Raw genomic sequence first — 19,607 nt, forward strand, 5'->3', positions numbered from 1 at the left:
TGACAGAAAATCTCATAAACAAGTCAGTCATGAAACAAATACTATTGAGCTAAAATGCCAGACCAAGGATTCTTTTACATTTGCCTTTCTACCTGTAAATCTGATTTAGATCCTAAGGTGAAGGGTGTCACTTAAAGTTTTTTACTTCCGTTTCAATCTTGCTGGAAGAATGTTTAAAGCATGCACAGCACCCTTAACTACATTGTGAGTTGATCTAAGCTGTTGAATCTGGTTTGTCATTAGCATGAGCCTCAGGTTTACTAGCTAACTTGGATATTTGACAGAAAACAACTCAGTGGGGATTTCCACTGTATGCATTTGTTGTGCAGTACTCACACAATGCCAGCCATTTACGGCATGATATTCTCTATCAATGCATGAGCCGAAAAACAACATCATAGTTGTTTTTGTCATTGTTAATCAGAACAGTTGCCCCTGCAGTGAGTGTCATCATCTCTCATTAAATGGAACAGAGCTCCTAGTGGTGCAGCCCAGTACTACAACAAAACAACAGTGCATGGCCTGCAACTACACTCCAAATCATTCATCTCACCCATCTCATTTGAAAGGTTTTGATTGGATTTTAAACGCCAACATTAAAGATTTGTCAAAAATGCAATTCCACTGTATCATCATTTGTTGATGTAAGTGATAACATCCATCCAACACTAACATTAGTAAAGACCAGTTGAGAAATATACAGCTCTTGTGTTGGGAGGTAGTCTGCCACTAAAGGCAAAGCAGTGTGCTCTTTCACAAAATAACAAGATCAACTTCAGATAAGCAAAACATTTTGTGATCTGGGTGTGATGTTATGAAAATGATGGAGCTGTATGAACATGCAATTCAATTCAATCATTTAACGGCCATAAGAATATATTGAGACAGGGATCTATGAGAGCTTGAAGGAAGTCGCACCTGAAAAAAAGCATGACATGTTTACTGTGAATATGTGTGTAATCAACTGTCTGTGAGCAGTGTCACAAAATAATCAACTTCAGATAAGCAAAACATTTTGCAATCTGGGTGTGATGTTATGAAAATGATGGAGCTGTATAAACATGCAATTAAACAGAGCGTAGATGACATTCATGAGCCTCTCAGAATAACTCTGCTATACATTTTATAAAGCCCAGATTTAGTGTTTACATTTTTGTGAGTTAAGATATTGCACGTCTTTTGGGGAAAGAATAATGCCAATATATAAAAATAGATATCAGTTTAAGTGTACGCTATATTTACAATATTTTAACCACTTTATCTTGCAGTCAGACAGTCTCTTCTTTGCCACTACTTTTTCTCAATTGTAGAACTTCCGTATTCCTACACCCGTTCAGTCTTTCTCAGTACGCCCTCCTTTCTGCTTCTCCAAACTAGTGTGCACCGACTATGGATAAGTACCTCACACAACATCACTTCGAAATATCCGAACCATCCCTTTTATATTCAGAAATTTGCTGATAATACAGATACACTTCCATTGAACAAATGCACACTAATAAAGTGTTAGCCAGCAGGATGAAACGTTACTGAGAATGTATTGCTGCAAGTGGTCATCTATTCTGTGTCATAATTAAATGTGGGCTTTGATAGAAAGCCCCCAGGACTATATTACACATTGATAACGATTAAAATAATATTTAACCTCCCACACTAGAGCTCTAATTGTCGCTCTATCAACTCCTGGGTGGGAAGATGCTGCGTGACAAATGGGCTCATGGTGTGAGTGCCCTATCGCCTTTGTTGGGTGAGGCACTTATCTGATTGTGCTTCCCGCATAAGAGAGGAAGGAGAAAAGGGAGGCTGAAAGTGGGACTTTATTGAACATTCTGTCTCTGTGGAGAACCCTGGGCTGGCTCACTTTGTGAAAGCAGAGACCTCACCGTGGCCAAATCCAATCAAATGTTTTGAGGGCTGACAGGTCCAATCAGTCAGCAGCTGGATGCTGCTCACCTCTCGGATTCAGTTTAGGAGGAAAGCTTCTGGTTTAAGACTTTCACAGACGTAGGAGCAAAACAATGTTGGTGAAGAATTACTAGACGAAGAACAGGATAGAACTGAAAAGACAATGTTTCTCTTGCTCTTCCACTATCTTGATGGCTTCCTTTTTTTATTGCATCATAAATATTGCGTCGCTACATCATTCCAACAAGACAATTTGCTTGTAACACAGCAAGTATAGCTTGGAAGCTGTTTCAACACCATTATAGTAAGCATGAATATAATCTTTTTCATGTATATAGCATCTTCTGACCATTACTTCAGATTTATATTGTGAAATATATCCTTCTAGCAATTTAAAGCAGTTCATAGAGGGTCTTTTAGAGTCTCTGTATTGCTGCTGTGCCAGATAAAGCCCCTACAGACTTCCCATCAATGTCTTTGATTAATAACACCTTAGGAGAACCATACATACACAGTAGAACTGAACCTATCTTTCAAATCCATGTCAAAATACAGTACAGATCAGCAGGTGGGTATTTTATCTTTAGAGAGATACAATAAATGCAGCTTGAGGTCTGCATCAACGGTGCATTCATACAAAGTTTTTAAAAATCCTTGTGTAGACTCCCAGGAACTTGAAGCTTGAGACCCTTTCCACCTCTACTCCATTTATGCACAGACCATTGTGGGGTGTCTTTTTGCTTTTTCTGAAGTCAATTATGATTTCTTTTGTTGTTTTTTGTGTTGAGGATGACGTTGTTGTCTTTGCAATGGGTTGTTAGAGTCCGGACCTCCTCTCTGTAGTCTCATTATTGTCAGTTATGAGTCCCACTATTGTTCATCTGCAAATGTAATGTATGTGTTGGAATTGTGGTAGGGGGTGCAGTCATGTGTGAACAGAGAGTACAGGGTTGGCTGAGAACACAGCCTTGGGGAACCCTGGAGAGTGATGGTAGAGGAGCAGTGGTGGCCAAGCCTGGCGTGCTGGGGTTTGTTAGTGAGAAAGTCCTTAACCCAATGAAAGGGAAAGGCTCCCAGGCCCAGTGTTTGCAGTTTGTTGACTAGTTTGCCACAATGAAAATGCTCTCTGGGTGTTTGTTTTGCTGCTTACAGATAGCAACATGTAGCTTTTGCCATAGCTAGCTTAGCATTAGCTCGTGGATGGACGTAAACAGCAGTGATGAAGATAGTTGAGAATTCCCTGGGGTAAAATGGTCTGTATTTGAGCGTTAAAAATTCCAAATCTGGGCAACAATGTCTCTCAATAACAGACGTGTCAGTGCACCAGCTATGGTGAATGTAGACACACACACCTCCTCCTCTTGTCTTACCGGAGTTGGCTGTGCAGTCTGCACCCTGCGCCCTGCTAGCTCAACGGCTAGGTTGGGGATGTTTTTTAATACAGCCAGGTCTCAGTAAACGCCGAAATACAGCTATCCAAGCGATTGTTGGTGGCCTGCAATCTCATGTCGTCGTAGCTTGTTAACAATGGAGCGGGCGTTGGTGAGGAAGATGCTGGGAACGGCAGGTTAGTGTGGGACTAATCGTAGCCCCGCCCAGATACTGGCTCTCTTACCCCGCTTCTGCTTCCTCTCACATCACCTGCGTCTCCTCACGGTGGGTTGGTCTTCTTGCGAGCCGCTGAGCGTATAATCTCCAGCGGAATGGAGCCAGAGTTGTTGGATGCACGTCCAACACAAAAGTCCCTTAGATGCAAGACTTCTGTCTGTGTGTAAGTTTTAACACTACTAGTTTTAACGCTAATAAAGCTGCTGCAGGGAGTGCTCCACGTCACTGCATCTGTGCGCGCCGCCATCTTAAGGTATAGTTGAAGTGTAATCACAACAACTTTTGGCTCAGTTTGTTCGTTTGTTCGTTTGTTCGTTTGTCTGTCAGCAGGATTAGTGGAAAAAACTACTGACCCAATATTCATGAAACTTGGTGGAAGGGTGTAGCATGGGCCAAGGAAGAACCCGTTAAATTTGGGAGCGGAGCCGAATCACGGGGCGGATAGACAAAGTATTTTTTCACTTTTATTAACATTGCGAGATAGGGCATTTGTGTAGCATTCATGTGGTGTCGAAATAATTGTTAAAATTACTTACCATCTGGAAAAATTCCCACTGCATTAACATTGTGAGATGGAGCATGCCTTGGCAGAGGTCTGCACTCTCCGGATGCCCTTCTAGTTCCATTATTTAAATACTTTATCACACCATGCTTGTTAGCTGTCAATGTGTGGATAGTGATAAACACTCAGTGAGTAAGGCTAACAACCCTAATGTTTTTGCAATTATTCTTTTATGATATACAGTACACTACATTCAGTACAGTAGAGGCATATTCAGACATTATGTAGGAATAATAGATTATATCAATAATAAGAAATAAATTACCCTGATTTGTTCATCAGATTAATGCTCCATCTGCCATTTATAGCAACCTGAACCACGATCAATAGACATGCTAATCTAGATCCACATAGGCTACCATCTGTGGCTTTCCCTAGCTCGCCTAGGACAGTGATAAAAATCAGCCTAGCCTCAAAAGACAGTAGCACAAAGAATTCTAATGATTTTTTTGCCATCCTTCATCCACCTCTGACTGCAATTTTAGGACAACAACTTGAAACAACTAAGGGACTGTTCGTTATTTATGGAGTTTTGGGACCTTTAGCCAAAACAGACATGACCCTCCCCTTGCCAGTAAAAAAAATTCTATGACCCTCCAAAACAATTTGGAAAAAAGGAATGACCCTCCCCCAACAATTTATCAATACGTTCTGTACTGGTTTGTGTTTGGCAAATATATACAGCTATGACATATGAGCCTAAACCTTGGCATTCTGATCTTACGCATCACACTCCTCTGTTATGGTGTGGTCATTATTTCACTAGATTTACTCACTAACATTGTTGTGGAAACAAAATAAGCATGGATTGAACAATGAAATTATCCGTTTCAGCCACCAGGAGGGCAGCTCCCCCTGCCCCATGTGTATGCCCTGCCCCACAGCAAACTCATGGGTCAGACCCATCTAGTAGCAAAAGAGGGCAGAGACTGAGAGAGCTACATGGAGCTACATGGAAAGATATGCACCAAACAAGCCACTTTGAAATTTTGCTGTTTCAAGAATACAAAAGTTGGGTGACCCCCCTAGACTGAAAAATGTTGGATGACCCTCCCCTCAGCAAGAATAAAAAGACACGACCCTCTCCTATTTTCCTCCGGTGGTCCATTCCATAAATACCGAACAGTCCCTAACAAAATAATTCACTGCGTAAGAAAATGCAAAGACTTTCAAACTGGCATGTTATGTAACTTATTTGATCAACAGTGAGCCTGGCTTTTGTACTTCCACAGGATGTGATGTGTGGAAAAAGACAAAATGCAAACCTGCAAACAGTAAAACTGTACGACACTTGGTTCAACTGAATAACACAATTGGCTAAGAGACATTCCGTTAACACTGCAGCAACTGAACTTGTAACCTAGCAACACTCCCAAGGTGACTACATCTGTCTGGGCTGTTTTCCGTCCAGGATATAAAGAATACAATTGTTTTTGTCTTCTTTAATTAGAAACTGTACATTAGCAACAATACCAACTTTTTCTTAAAGTATGGCAAAGTCTGGGTATGCAAGAGTTTGGGTGCACATAAACAGCCTTATCTCATAAAAAAACGTTCCCATACAACAAATCTGCGTTTTCAATTACGTATCAAGGGAAACATGCTTTGTCCCGGATTACGTTTGTCTTCGTCTTATCACAAATATGTTCGAGGTAGATACACGGGTCAACGAACAGGACTAGCGTCCCGTCTGAAACCAAAAGTGAAAGCTGACTTGCTTTTACTTAATTTACGTAACAAACATTCTTATTTCAACCCAAACCACCATACTTTTCCTAACCTAACCAAGCAGTTACGTTGCCAAAACCTAACCAAGTAGTTAGTTTTGTTTCCATCACAACATTAACCACTCGTTAGTGACCGTTTCAAACACGCACTGGCCGCTGGAAAATAAGTTTCCCTTAAAATATAATTGAGAATGCAGTCACAGTGTACAGGAACGTATTTTTTTAGGAGACAAAGACATAAAGTACAAAGTTGCATGTGTCAGATCTAGAAAGAACTATGCAATTTGGGTTGGTAAAATAAGGAATGAGGTCTTTTACTTTAGTGAAATGATCAATAACAGAGTCCAGAGTTTCCTGCTCTGGGGATGAGATGTAAACAGTCAACGACTCAACGTGCAATAACCGACCTTAGAAAAGCTGTGCTTAGCTCGTTTTAATTGATTGTAAAACATTTTTAAATGTTGTTTGAAATGGGCTATACAAAAAAAAGGAATCCCAAACATAATAGTAAAACACATTTATATAGAATAAATGCCGGTTAGCATTCACTTGGTAATTTGGAGGTCAAAAGACATCAAAACCTGGCCTGATTTGGTTGTAAAGTAAAAGTTTATTAGCCGTCTAGAGTACACATAGTTTGTTCCAGCAATTTCATTTCATTTTTTTTCTACCTTTGATAAATAATAACTATCTCTAAATTGAATGTCTGTTTGGTAGTTGATTTATAGTTGAAGTACTTTTCCATTTCCATTATCCAACCAGACAGCCACACTTCAGCTAGCCTTTTTTTCCAGTGAAACATTTTAGGTAGCAATAGGCTCTGTGCAAAAATAGGATGATTTGTGTGGTAATAGTCAAACATGCATTGAATTTGGCAGAACATTTAAATAATTTTGGGGCATTTTTCCTAGTAGTCAGTAGAGAGCAATCATGCATTTACCAGCAGGAACTCTACATGGTTTACTTCATGTGTGATTTAATTGATCACGATTTGGGCTGCGATGCATTACATTGTGATCCCCTGTATATGTAACATCACAATATAATTTTTCCCTCATGAATGGATTGTGATTAAAATGTAGTACAATGACTGCAATGGTAACCATTCACATGTAATGCTTGGGGTTACAGTATTATCAGTTAACTATTAATATACTTTAGTGTTTGTCGAGGCATTATGTAAGCTGGGAGCGTATCACACGGTACAGCTGGCGCAGTATTTATCTGTGTGTGTGAGAGCTTTTACACACACACACACACACACACACACACACACACACACACACCTTGTATCTGCCTTGGTTACAGTAGTAGATGAAAATAATTTTCCTTAAACACAACCTTGTCTGTGGTGTCCTAATAGGTTCACCCCTCGTTGTATGCATCCCACAAACAGGAATCTCATAATACTCTAATACTATATTCTCAAAGCTGTTTGTATTAATCGATGCACAGTATGTTTTAAGACATGACAGCATTACTAATTTTCTAGTCAAGGACATGAGGTCATAGCCACTTTATCTTTGATTACGTTTAAATATTCCTGAGCTGTGCTTAAACTGCGCAACGGGCTGTTCGTTATCTTTTAAAAATTTCACAGCTTAAGCAGCAGATGTTGTTATTGTTAATGAAAGCAGCAGGCAGGTGTTTGTTTTGGATGTGGGCTGTGTGACCATAGCTTGGAGGGGGCGTTCTTCACCAAAGGTTACAGTGCCAGCCTTGAGCTGAAGATGTCTAACAGCTTTGATATGAATGCAGAATGCTTTTTATTTTTTTGTTATTGGTAGTCTGGATGTCCATAAGTTGATGGTATGCAGATGTCAAAATGTCCATGAAGAAAAAAAAACACGGTATTTGCAAGCTAGCATTCATACTTGCGATACATGTTTTATTACTTTCAATTAGGGACCGTTTGGTATTTATGGAATGGACCACCGGAGGAAAATAGGGGAGGGTCATGTCTTTTTATTCTTTGCTGACGGTAGGGTCATCCAACATCTTTCAGTCCAGAGGGGGGGTCACCCAATTTTTGTATTCATGAAACAGCAACATTTCAAAGTGGCTTGTTTGGTGCATATTTTTCCATAGCTGTGTGTAGCTCTTAGTCTCGGCCCTCCTTCGCTACCAGATGGTCTGACCCATGAGTTTGCTGCCCCCCTGGTGGCTGAAACGGATAATTGCATTGTTTAAAAAAATGAGTGGAATAATTACGTCTGACATGATCAGATATTTTATAAATATCTTAAATAACACAAAACAACTAAATGGTCCACCACCTGTGGGAGGAACCGCTGGGGGTCGGGTGCGCTGCCACATGGGTGGCAGTGAAGGTCAGGGGCCTCGACGGACCAGACCCGGGCAGCAGAGGCTGGCTCTGGGGGACGTGGAATGTCACCTCTCTGTGGGGGGAAGGAGCCGGAACTTGTGCGGGAGGTGGAGCGCTACCGGTTAGATCTGGTGGGGCTTACCTCTACGCACAGTCTTGGTTCTGGAACCATACTCCTGGATAGGGGTTGGACTCTTTTCTTCTCCGGAGTTGCCCAGGGTGTGAGGCGCCGTGCGGGTGTGGGGATACTCACAAGCCCCCGGCTGACGCCGCTACGTTGGAGTTTAACCCGGTGGACGAGAGGGTCGCCTCCCTACGCCTGCGGGTTGTGGGGGGGAAAGCTCTGACTGTTGTTTGTGCATATGCACCAAACAAGAGTTCAGAGTATTCGGCCTTCTTGGAGACCTTGAGTGGAGTCCTGCATGGGGCTCCAGTTGGGGACTCCATAGTTCTGCTGGGGGACTTCAACGCGCACGTGGGTAATGATGGAGACACATGGAGAGGCGTGATTGGGAGGAACGGCCTCCCTGATCTAAACCAGAGTGGTTGTTTGTTGTTGGACTTCTGTGCTAGTCATGGATTGTCTATAACGAACACCATGTTCGAACATAGGGATGCTCATAAGTGTACTTGGTACCAGAGCACCCTAGGCCAAAGGTCAATGATCGATTTTATAATCGTTTCATCTGATCTGAGGCCATATGTTTTGGACACTCGGGTGAAGAGAGGGGCGGAGCTGTCAACCGATCACCATCTGGTGGTGAGTTGGGTCAGGGGGTGGGGGAAGACTCTGGACAGACCTGGTAAGCCCAAACGGGTAGTGCGGGTAAATTGGGAACGTCTGGAGGAGGCCCCTGTCCGACAGACTTTCAACTCACACCTCCGGCGGAGCTTTTCGTGCATCCCTGTGGAGGCTGGGGGCATTGAACCCGAGTGGACAATGTTCAAAGTTTCCATTGCTGAAGCTGCGGTGAGGAGCTGTGGTCTTAGGGTCTTAGGTGCCTCAAGGGGCGGTAACCCACGAACACCGTGGTGGACACCGGTGGTCAGGGAAGCCGTCCGACTGAAGAAGGAGTCTTTCCGGGATATGTTATCCCAGGCGACTCCGGAGGCAGTTGCAAGGTACCCGAAGGGCCCGAAGGGCTGCAGCCTCTGCCGTGAAAGAGGCAAAGCAGCGTGTGTGGGAGAAGTTCGGAGAAGACATGGAGAAGGACTTTCGGTCGGCACCAAGGTGCTTCTGGAAAACCGTTCGCCACCTCAGGAGGGGGAAGCGGGGAACCATCCAAGCTGTGTACAGTAAGGATGGGACGCTGTTGACCTCAACTGAGGAGGTAATAGAGGCGGTGGAAGGAGCACTTTGAGGAACTCCTAAATCCGACTAATACGCCCTCTATGGTAGAGGCAGAGCTGGAGGATGAGGGGGGATTGGCATCAATTTCCCTGGTGGAGGTTGCTGAGGTAGTTAAACAACTCCACAGTGGCAAAGCCCCAGGAATTGATGAGATCCGTCCAGAAATGCTTAAAGCTCTGGGTGTGGAGGGGTTGTCTTGGTTGACACGCCTCTTCAACATTGCGTGGAAGTCTGGGACGGTGCCTAAGGAGTGGCAGACCGGGGTGGTGGTTCCCCCTTTTTAAAAAGGGGGGACCAGAGGGTGTGTGCCAATTACAGGGGTATCACACTTCTCAGCCTCCCGGTAAAGTCTACTCGAAGGTGCTGGAAAGGAGGGTTCGGTCGATAGTCGAATCTCAGGTTGAAGAGGAACAATGCAGATTCCGTCCTGGTCGTGGAACAACGGACCAGATCTTTACTCTTGCAAGGATCCTGGAGGGAGCCTGGGAGTATGCCCAACCAGTCTACATGTGTTTTGTGGATCTGGAGAAGGCGTATGACCGGGTGCCCCGTGAGATACTGTGGGAGGTGCTGCCGGAGTACGGGGTGAGGGGGTCCCTTCTCAGGGCCATCCAATCTCTGTACGACCAAAGCGAGAGCTGTGTCCGGGTTCTCGGCAGTAAGTCGGACTCGTTTCAGGTGAGAGTTGGCCTCCGCCAGGGCTGCGCTTTGTCACCAATCCTGTTTGTAGTATTTATGGACAGGATATCGAGGCGTAGTCGGGGTGGAGAGGGGTTGCAGTTCGGTGGGCTGGGGATCTCATCGCTGCTTTTTGCAGATGATGTGGTCCTGATGGCATCATCGGCCTGTGACCTTCAGCACTCACTGGATCGGTTCGCAGCCGAGTGTGAAGCGGCTGGGATGAGGATCAGCACCTCTAAATCGGAGGCCATGGTTCTCAGCAGGAAACCGATGGAGTGCCTTCTCCAGGTAGGGAATGAGTCCTTACCCCAAGTGAAGGAGTTCAAGTACCTTGGGGTCTTGTTCGCGAGTGAGGGGACAATGGAGCGGGAGATTGGTCGGAGAATCGGCACAGCAGGTGCGGTATTACATTCAATTTATCGCACCGTTATGACGAAAAGAGAGCTGAGCCAGAAGGCAAAGCTCTCGATCTACCGGTCAGTTTTTGTTCCTACCCTCACCTATGGTCATGAAGGCTGGGTCATGACCGAAAGAACAAGATCCAGGGTACAAGCGGCCGAAATGGGTTTCCTCAGGAGGGTAGCTGGCGTCTCCCTTAGAGATAGGGTGAGAAGCTCAGTTATCCGTGAGGAGCTCGGAGTAGAGCCGCTGCTCCTTTGCGTCGAAAGGAGCCAGTTGAGGTGGTTCGGGCATCTGGTAAGGATGCCCCCTGGGCGCCTCCCTAGGGAGGTGTTCCAGGCACGTCCAGCTGGGAGGAGGCCTCGGGGGAGACCCAGGACTAGGTGGAGGGATTATATCTCTAACCTGGCCTGGGAACGCCTCGGGATCCCCCAGTCGGAGCTGGTTAATGTGGCCCGGGAAAGGGAAGTTTGGGGTCCCCTGCTGGAGCTGCTACCCCCGCGACCCGACCCCGGATAAGCGGATGAAGATGGATGGATGGATGAACTAAATGGTGGTAGGTAATACATCAGATTTCATATACTGCTTTAGTAAAAAAGTATTTCCTGGCTGACGATGGGAGCAGCAGGACGCAAAACGAAAAATGACTGTTGCTAGTCTGGACATCTTACCGTGCCATGGTTGCAATAAAGGTTTCCTAAATGCCACATTTGATGTCAGCTTAGTAATTGATTGCGGGTTTTGCGTAGATTTGGACTTTTATACGTTTATTCCACTTTGTTTAAACGGCGAAGTGGAGGAAGCCTAGTGACGAGTCCATAGCAACCAGTTTGTGTGTTGAATGTTACCCAGAGTGCCTTGCTATTTCAGGTGAATATTAGTTAATTAGAGGAGTAACTTGGTATTTGAAGTAATGCAGGAAGTGTGCATTTAGTTTCCATGCTTGTGTTTCCACAACAATGTTAGTGAGTAAATCTACTGAAATGGCCCCCACACCATAACAGAGGAGTGTGATGTATAAGATGAGAATGCAGAGGTTAGGTCACATATATCATGGCTGTTTAAAAACAATGGGAATCTATATATTTGCTAGCGCAAACCAGTACAGAAGGTATTGATAAGTTGTTGGGGAAGGTCATACCTTTTTTCCAAATTGTTTTGGAGGGTCATAGAAATTTTTTTTACTGTCTTTTTTTGGCTGAAGGTCCCAAAACTCCTCCAGTGGCGCCTTAAATAAATAACTGAACAGTCCCTTGGAACTCCTTTTAAACCATCCATTTTAAAAAAACAATAAACCATAATATTTCGCATCCTATTTTTGCATTCATCGATTTCTGTTCAAAGAGGTATCTAGAATTTGTAAGAGAGGAAAGTAAGCAGTGATAACCAGAAATTAGAGGACAAATACCCCGCCAGAAAACGCTTGACACGCAGCATTAGCAGTGTTAGTTTATGTTGCTTGTATAACTTTTGCTGTACATGCAGACTACTGTGACAGAATTATGACTTCTGAAACTCAACTACTTTGAGTTACCCAGCTGAAAAAGAGCTGTAGCTGCAGTCTGACTTGTTATTTGTTTTTTAATTATCCACAAACGTCAGCATGTGGATGCATTCAACTTATATACAAGGTTTCATATTTTTAATGCATGTAGAGCAATCTCAATATCTGATTAAAAAAATAGAGAATTTATGAGCCTGCAAAAAGATTTGCTTCATTAAAAACACAAAAAAACAGTTTTAAAAGGAAATCAGGCCCTGATCACGATGTTTTCAGTAAAAGACCAAAGAGGTCTAATTCTTATATCCTCGTATTTATCGACGTTGGCCATCGCATTGTTTGCAGATTTTGCATCTGCAACCTTGCATACTTTTGCTATATTAAAAAAAGCAATCCACCAATAAACCCACATTATTCACAACACAAACCTTCACAGACGTGGAAAGTCAATGAATGGCACAGTATAGCTCTTAAAAGTCAAAATTACCTTTGATTAGCCAAAATTACTGTAGCTAATTATGTGACATGAGATCAACTGAGGACAATTTGCCACTGTGTGATATTCATTTGTAACTGTCAATCATGCTTGTGATGCTGTTGAAAGAGACGGGGTGTTTATGTGTGACTGAGACAAAAGCATCACCATTTGTGTGATGGCAGGGATCAGCCAATCAGTGCCTTTGTTTGGGTTTGCTGAAAAAAACGTGCCGACTAGACTGCTAGGTTTCGTTTTTGGAGTTACCGGTGAAAATTGCTGAGAGGAATACATCGTGGATATTGTAAATTACTAGCTGCGGTCTGTGAGTCATCCATCCATGTGTGTGTTCATAAACATGTGAGTAGACTGGTATAAATATATAGATATGTATTTGGGTGTGTTAAGTTTATATTGACGTTTATATGTTCTAAGATGTTCAGTTACATTAGCGCAAATGTCCGCTAGCCGCATGCTACCACTCACAGCAGTATTATTGTGCTCACATGTATACCCACGTAATACTGTATATGATTATTATTGGAGTGCTCACAATGGCTGTGTAACGTGGACCTGTGTTTGAGTTATAGCTCAGGTTAGGTTAAGCTAATTAAATTGAAGTTACAGTGTATACTATTTGCATGTCCTAGCTTTGCTATTCCCTGGTCCCTTTCACAAAATATATATATTTACTTGAAGGTAGGCAATGCTTCTTTTATAGGATTGGCTTATTTTAATTTATAATGGAATTAGCTTAAATGAATGTGTGTCAATCTATCAGATTGAATCGTATCTCATCGTATCCCGCCGAATCGTTTCAACATCAAATCGCACTGAATCATTTCATATTAAAATGTATTGTAGCCCATGTATTTGCAGATGTAGCAGTTGATTCACCTACAAATTATTGGGAAAAGAGGCATGACCCTCCCCAACAATTTATTGATGCCTTCTGTTCTGTGATACTGTGCTCCAGTCGCAATGTTACACCAGAAACCTCAACAAAACACATGCATAGTAGCTCAAAACCAAACTGTACCGTTTCAGTATTGACGTCCTCGATGTATGTATATAAAGTTCACAAGTTTTACTACTGGATTCACCACATGATTAAAGCTGCAATACAGACTTACATAGAGATTCCTGATGAATGATGCAGTGAAGGAAAATAACATCCTGGTCAGGGTTTTCCTCTTTCACTTTATCCTGGATTCTTTTCAGCAGCCCGACGTGTTTTCCAGTTAAATTTGGCAATCCATCCGTGGTGACATTGGCAAGTTTACTCAAAGGTAGCTTCATTCTCTCAATGACAGCAGACACCCTGTCATATAAGTCCTCTCCCTGTGTCTTTCCTTTCAGGGACTCCATGGTTAAAAGCTCCTCCGTTAACTCAAAACCTTCGTTAATCCCTCGAATAAAAATTAGGAGCTGAGCAGTATCTTTTACGTCGTTACTTTCATTCAGTGCTAATGAATGTAACGTAAAGGACTCTGCCTTTTTGTTTAACTTGCTGACAATATCTTCATCAATCAGTTCCACACGGCGAATCACTGTCCTTCGTGAGAAACTGATCTTTTCAAACTTGCCTTTGCTCTCCGGACATAGGAGACCTGCTGTCTCTATCATGCAGTCATTCAAAAACTCGCCTTCTGAGAAAGGCTTGCTAGTCGTTGCTAATTTAAATTCTAGCAGAAAACTTGCCTTGGTACTGGACTCTTGAATTGCAGTTTGTCAGTGAAAGAAATGTTGCTGAGTCTGTAAATTAGCCATCAACCTCTCAGCAGTTGCCGCCCGTTCTTGCATTGACTGCTTGCTAGCATAGTTAGCATGCTTCGTTGCAAAGTGACGGCTGATGTTGTATTATTTAAAAACTGCAAACAGTTTCCTGGCATATCAGACATACAGCCACTGAATAGTTTGCTGTCCACTCCTTCTTAGACATTCGGCACTCACTATCCACTTTTCTTTTCTTTGGTCCACTCATTTTTTACAGAAGGGCTCAATGTGCAATGTGAAAAAGTGAAGTTGAGGGTAATGCAGCATTCACGAGCATTTGGAAACATTGGAGAAACAAGTTCCGCAGCAATTGCAGGGAAGTCAAAATGAATGTGACTTAATAATAATAAAATTTAATAATATAGTTTGAACAAGTTAGTTTGAAAAAGCCTAACGCTGTACATGGCCCATGGGCCGTAGTTTGCCCATGTCTGTGTCACATCCATCTGCTAGCGATGGGGGGCCGAGACTGAGAGCTACATGGAAAAAACAAGCCACTTTGAAATTTTGCTGTTTTCATGAATACAAAAGTTGGTTGACTACCCATTCCAAGCAGTGTTTCCCGCAGCACTTTGCATCTAAGGCAGCCGCCTAAGCAACACACGCCTGCCGCCTTAACTACGTCGTAAAAAAAATAAAATAAAGCGATATCCGTTACTTGGCATCCTGTTTTCTCCCTTTCATTCCAAACCATACAGCTGACAACCTGCAGGTGAAGGCAGTGGAGACAGGCTCGGACAAACACGCCACGGGCTGCTGTGGACTTGTCAGTCTTGCAAGCGGTTTCAGGAAAGTGGCTGCATGTGTCCGACAATGCACAGAACATTAACCGGTACAAGCTTACAGCTGTCCGCGGACACAGAGTGCGGAAAATGTGTCAGAGCCTCCCGGACAGGTGAACTGAGACTCCGTTTCCTTCTTGTCGGTCAATGGTTAATGATCGGTTAACATTTAATTTCATTGTTCTATCTTTTGGAAGGCTGGCTGCTAAAAATCAGCACTTACCAGCTAATTAATTAGCCTGAGTTAAATGATAGCTATCCGTAAACAGAAGTGACATAGTGGCTGGCGTCTGGTGTGTGCGCCATTGTTTGTGTGTGTGCGTGTGTCGGCCTGCCCCCCGCGAAGCTCTGACATGCAGACAGCAGAGGAGCAGAAGAAAGTAGCTGCACCTTTGCCATAATGAAGACTGAAAAACAGGACTATTTTGGTACAAACATTTACTCGCCATGTGGCAGATAGCCACATAGATATTGATATATATAATTTATTAATTTATTAATTATATATTATTATTTAAATGTAATATTTAGTGTTTAATAAATAATTGTTAAATGTAGTACAGAGTCTGTAGTCTATCGCACAAACAAGCCCCCCCCCCAAGGTCTGAGGGCAGACCCCCACCCTACCACCTTAACTAACAAATTTTCTGCAGGAAACCCTGCCAAGGCTCTGGCTCTTTGCCAGGAGGCACTCAGAAACAGCACAAGAAACCAGCAAGTGCCAGTCATTATCCAATTGTTTAGAGGCACACAGCCTGTCCTAATTAGATGCAAAAGAGCAGAGAAACTCTATCTAGTGGTGCTGTAAATGAGAATAGAAAAAAAACATGTCACAAAGCGTACTGCTGCAGGTTGGAGTGTAATGAAATAATGAACTACCATGGGATCTTCTGGTATGGAGAGCAAAGCAAATCAACAGGCGGCCTTTTGAAACATGCAACTGCTGTAGAGAGCAAAGGGCCATCACAGAAAAAGATCTGTAACACTGATCAGGACACAAGGGTGAAATGTGCTCGATAAAAGCTGATCCTCACAGCAGCTCATCCACAAATCGTAAAAAGACCCAAACAGCAATAAAACAGCTGTAAATAAAAATATCAGGCTATTCTAACAGACAGTAATGAAGTTTATGTGATGTTGGCTGGATTCCTTACAAGACTTGGCATTACAGGTGGCATACTTTTATTGTGTTTGCTGCAGCTTTATATGCCTCTTGTCCCTTGACTGCATGCAGTACCACAATATACAAGATGATCACTGATCTAGCATCCATTTCTAAGAATGCCAGAATGTTTCGTTTGCATAAAACACATTCAAACTTGATAAGCACAGCTTGAAATTTTAACTAGATTGCGTTCATCAGTTCTGCTTGCCATTTAGGCAGGTAGCCAAGACTTTGCTCAAACTGTCATAATATTTTTTGTTTTGCTGCTAAATATAACTCATTAAATAAATTCTGCATCCACTTGTCACAGTGGACAGCTGATTAAAGAGTTTCATGGCCTGATTAAATGTACTCACATTTTCATCTTTACAGAACAGTATGTTTTGTAAACCAGAAAGTGTCATGATGACTGACTATGACTATGAGGACAAGACTTAACATACCTTATAAAATACCTATCACTGGTCCACAAACCCTCTCCTATAGTATGTGAGTGTGAGTTTCTTATGTTCTTACAATTAATGCTTGTCTGTCATTTACCACATGCAGAAGGACAAGAGACAGTGAGAAGCTACAGAGCAAGAGAGTGCAGGAGAATACAGCAGGGGAGGGGAGGGGGGAGAGAGAGAGAGAGAGAGAGAGAGAGAGAGAGAGAGAGAAAGAGAGAAAGAAAGAAAGAAAGAAAGAAAGAAAGAAAGAAAGAAAGAAAGAGAGCTAACATCAGTAGATTACCAACTTCTAAAGACCAGGGCCCTGGGCTACCATACCATCGTGCACGCGCGCACACACACACACACACACACACACACACACACACACACACACACACACACACATACATATATATTATATATAATTATAATTATAATATATATATATATATATTTTTTTTAACATTAAAAATTGAAGTTGATGTCTCATTTTCCAATACACTCATATAAATCATCAAATAAAATGTTCTTTCCAAAGTCAGAAAATGTGAAGTTTGTTAAAAGAGAGTGGGTGGGTGCGTTTGTTTGTTTACACATGACACAGTGCCAGAAATGTGGATGATAATTAAGTGTAAACTACAATATATATATATATATATATATATATATATATATATATATATATATATATATATATATATGTAAATATATATATATGTAGTGGGGCAATATAGCCATGCACACCTCTGCTTGCATGAAGGATTGGCATATAGCTACAGCATAAACCAGGCAAAATATAAAATACCTCAAATCAAGAAAGACCAGGATCATCAGCATATTATATATAATATATAATTAATAGACTGCAGCAACACTCACTTTTACAGCCAAATCCTGATATAACATATGTCATTGTTGTCCAAAGAACAATTAAAAACCCATTAACACATTAAATAAGCTACACCGTTGGGAGGCATGTTCCTTTTTTACCATGAAGCACTGTTTGAGTCAATAAAATATATCGTCCTGTGCTATAAATACACACTACTGCACCAAATATGTACTCTATTTTGTATACGCTTCACCCTCAGATGTGTATTAATCTGCAAAAAAAAAGGTACTATTTCCTGCGATGAGTGGGCTTGGGCGGCTGAGAGCAAGCAAAGAAGAGTAAATCTCAGATGGGCTTTTAGTCGTTGGCAAGAGCTTCGTGTAATGAAAGGCTACAAGACAGACGGCGAGCTGGCCATCTTGCTGTTGGACTAGTAAGTAAAATTAGCTTGCTTGTCTTGTCTTGTGTTGTTGTACTGGCTTAATGTGTGGTTGTGTTAGCAAAGTTGTCAACTCGCTAGCTTTAGATCATAAGTAATGTAATCATAACAAATGTTAAATATAAATATATTAACGACAGCAGTGTAGAAGTGAATTGCATACTGAAACTGTAGTGGCGCCAAATCACAAAACATGCTAATGTTACGCAATGTTGCTTTAAATATTTAAAGTTTAAAACATAAAACCTTAAATATAGAATTTCTTTTTTTTATTATTTATTTGTAATAGCCCAATCGCAGCCCTTCCATGCCTTACCATGTCTGTTAGATGTTGTTTTGACTCACTAGCAGTAAGGATGTGTATAGATGTTGAGACATTAAATGAGATAGTGACAAGCCTTCCAAGGGGAATTAGCTTACCACCAGGTGTGCAATACTGCAGCCTTCAAGATTCACATATTACATATTGCAGTCTTATTTGTAATTTCCACTTGGAGGTAGCTACTTATGATGGCAAATCAGGACGCAACAGTGGCGTTAAAGAGACACTGTGAATCAAAAATACTTTCCTCTTAAGCAGCTGCAATGAGATCACTCTGGGCTCTCACCTCTCAAGTCTGCATTACTAAGTGGTAAGGTGTACATCTTTCACTTGCCAGTCATTACTTATGACATCCTCTCATGTAGGAGTATATTCTCTTCCTGAATCCATTGGACACAAAAGCGTGTTTGATTCAAAAACCTGTGCTAACCCGTGAATATCAAAGTGGCATTACATCAACGCCAACTGACTGCAGCTGCACATTTCCATTAGAGCAATAGCAGGAACAGCATGTTTTCACCAGAGGTCATGTGTTCTCTTCAGGTGAACAACTCTTTTCCTCTTTCATTAGATGTAATTACTGGTGACACCTCAAAGACAGCGGGAGAATAAAAAAATAAAAAAAAGGATAATGTCAATTGAGACAAAAGGTCTGTACGGGAGGGGAAAAAGACGTATTTGACCATCGAGGAGGAAGCGTATTGCTGCACTAATTCTATTATGTGAATGGAAGATTTAGTGAATATAGCCAGTGATCCATAGTTAATAGGGGTGACGGAGTTCCAAGCTAAAGGCCAGAGGGCTGACAGGAGGCTGACCAGGTTTTGTGACAGCTTTCTTCAGCTGCCTGACAACCACATAACACCCAAATAATAATGTGGTTAGTTGGAAAGAGCTACAGACAAATAAGCCAGTTACTTGACAAAGAACCTTGAGATAAGGCATGCTCACACTCTTACATTTGTATTCCAAGTGGGGTGGGGGATGGTGGCTAATGTAATTGAAAACTGTTAGGTGTTGGGGGTCAGCAAATCCAATAGACTTGGGGGAAAAAAGTGTTTGTGTTCTGAGTAGCAATGTGAAGTAGCAATAGCCGAGCTGAGCGTAAGGATTCTTCTGCCCAAATAATAGCTTGCAGATTTTGCCTTCTATCAAATTGATGTGAAAAGGGATGGGAGCTTAAAATTATTGTCACTAACTATGTCATGGGTAACACTTGCTAAAAGGTGTCCTCTGAGGAGGATTTCTTTATTTAAGTGGATTCTGATATTCTTAAGCCAAAAAAAGGTGACAATTGTTTGCCATAACCAAGCTTCCATAATTCA

At 42.1% G+C, this 19,607-nt stretch overlaps 1 protein-coding gene across 1 annotated transcript in view; it reads right to left on the bottom strand.

The window, feature by feature from the left end:
* The window catches only part of thsd7ba (thrombospondin, type I, domain containing 7Ba), a 171,992-nt gene extending 157,831 nt beyond the window's left edge, over nt 1-14,161 (bottom strand). Inside the window, exon 1 of the mRNA XM_078262875.1 lies at nt 13,669-14,161. Within this exon, the coding sequence (XP_078119001.1) occupies nt 13,669-14,161 (493 nt within the window). The remainder of the gene's footprint in view (nt 1-13,668) is intronic.
* Between the last annotated feature and the right edge of the window lie 5,446 nt (nt 14,162-19,607).

The sequence above is a fragment of the Sander vitreus genome, chromosome 11 (genome assembly GCF_031162955.1).
Source record: "Sander vitreus isolate 19-12246 chromosome 11, sanVit1, whole genome shotgun sequence".
Lineage (NCBI taxonomy): Eukaryota > Metazoa > Chordata > Actinopteri > Perciformes > Percidae > Sander > Sander vitreus.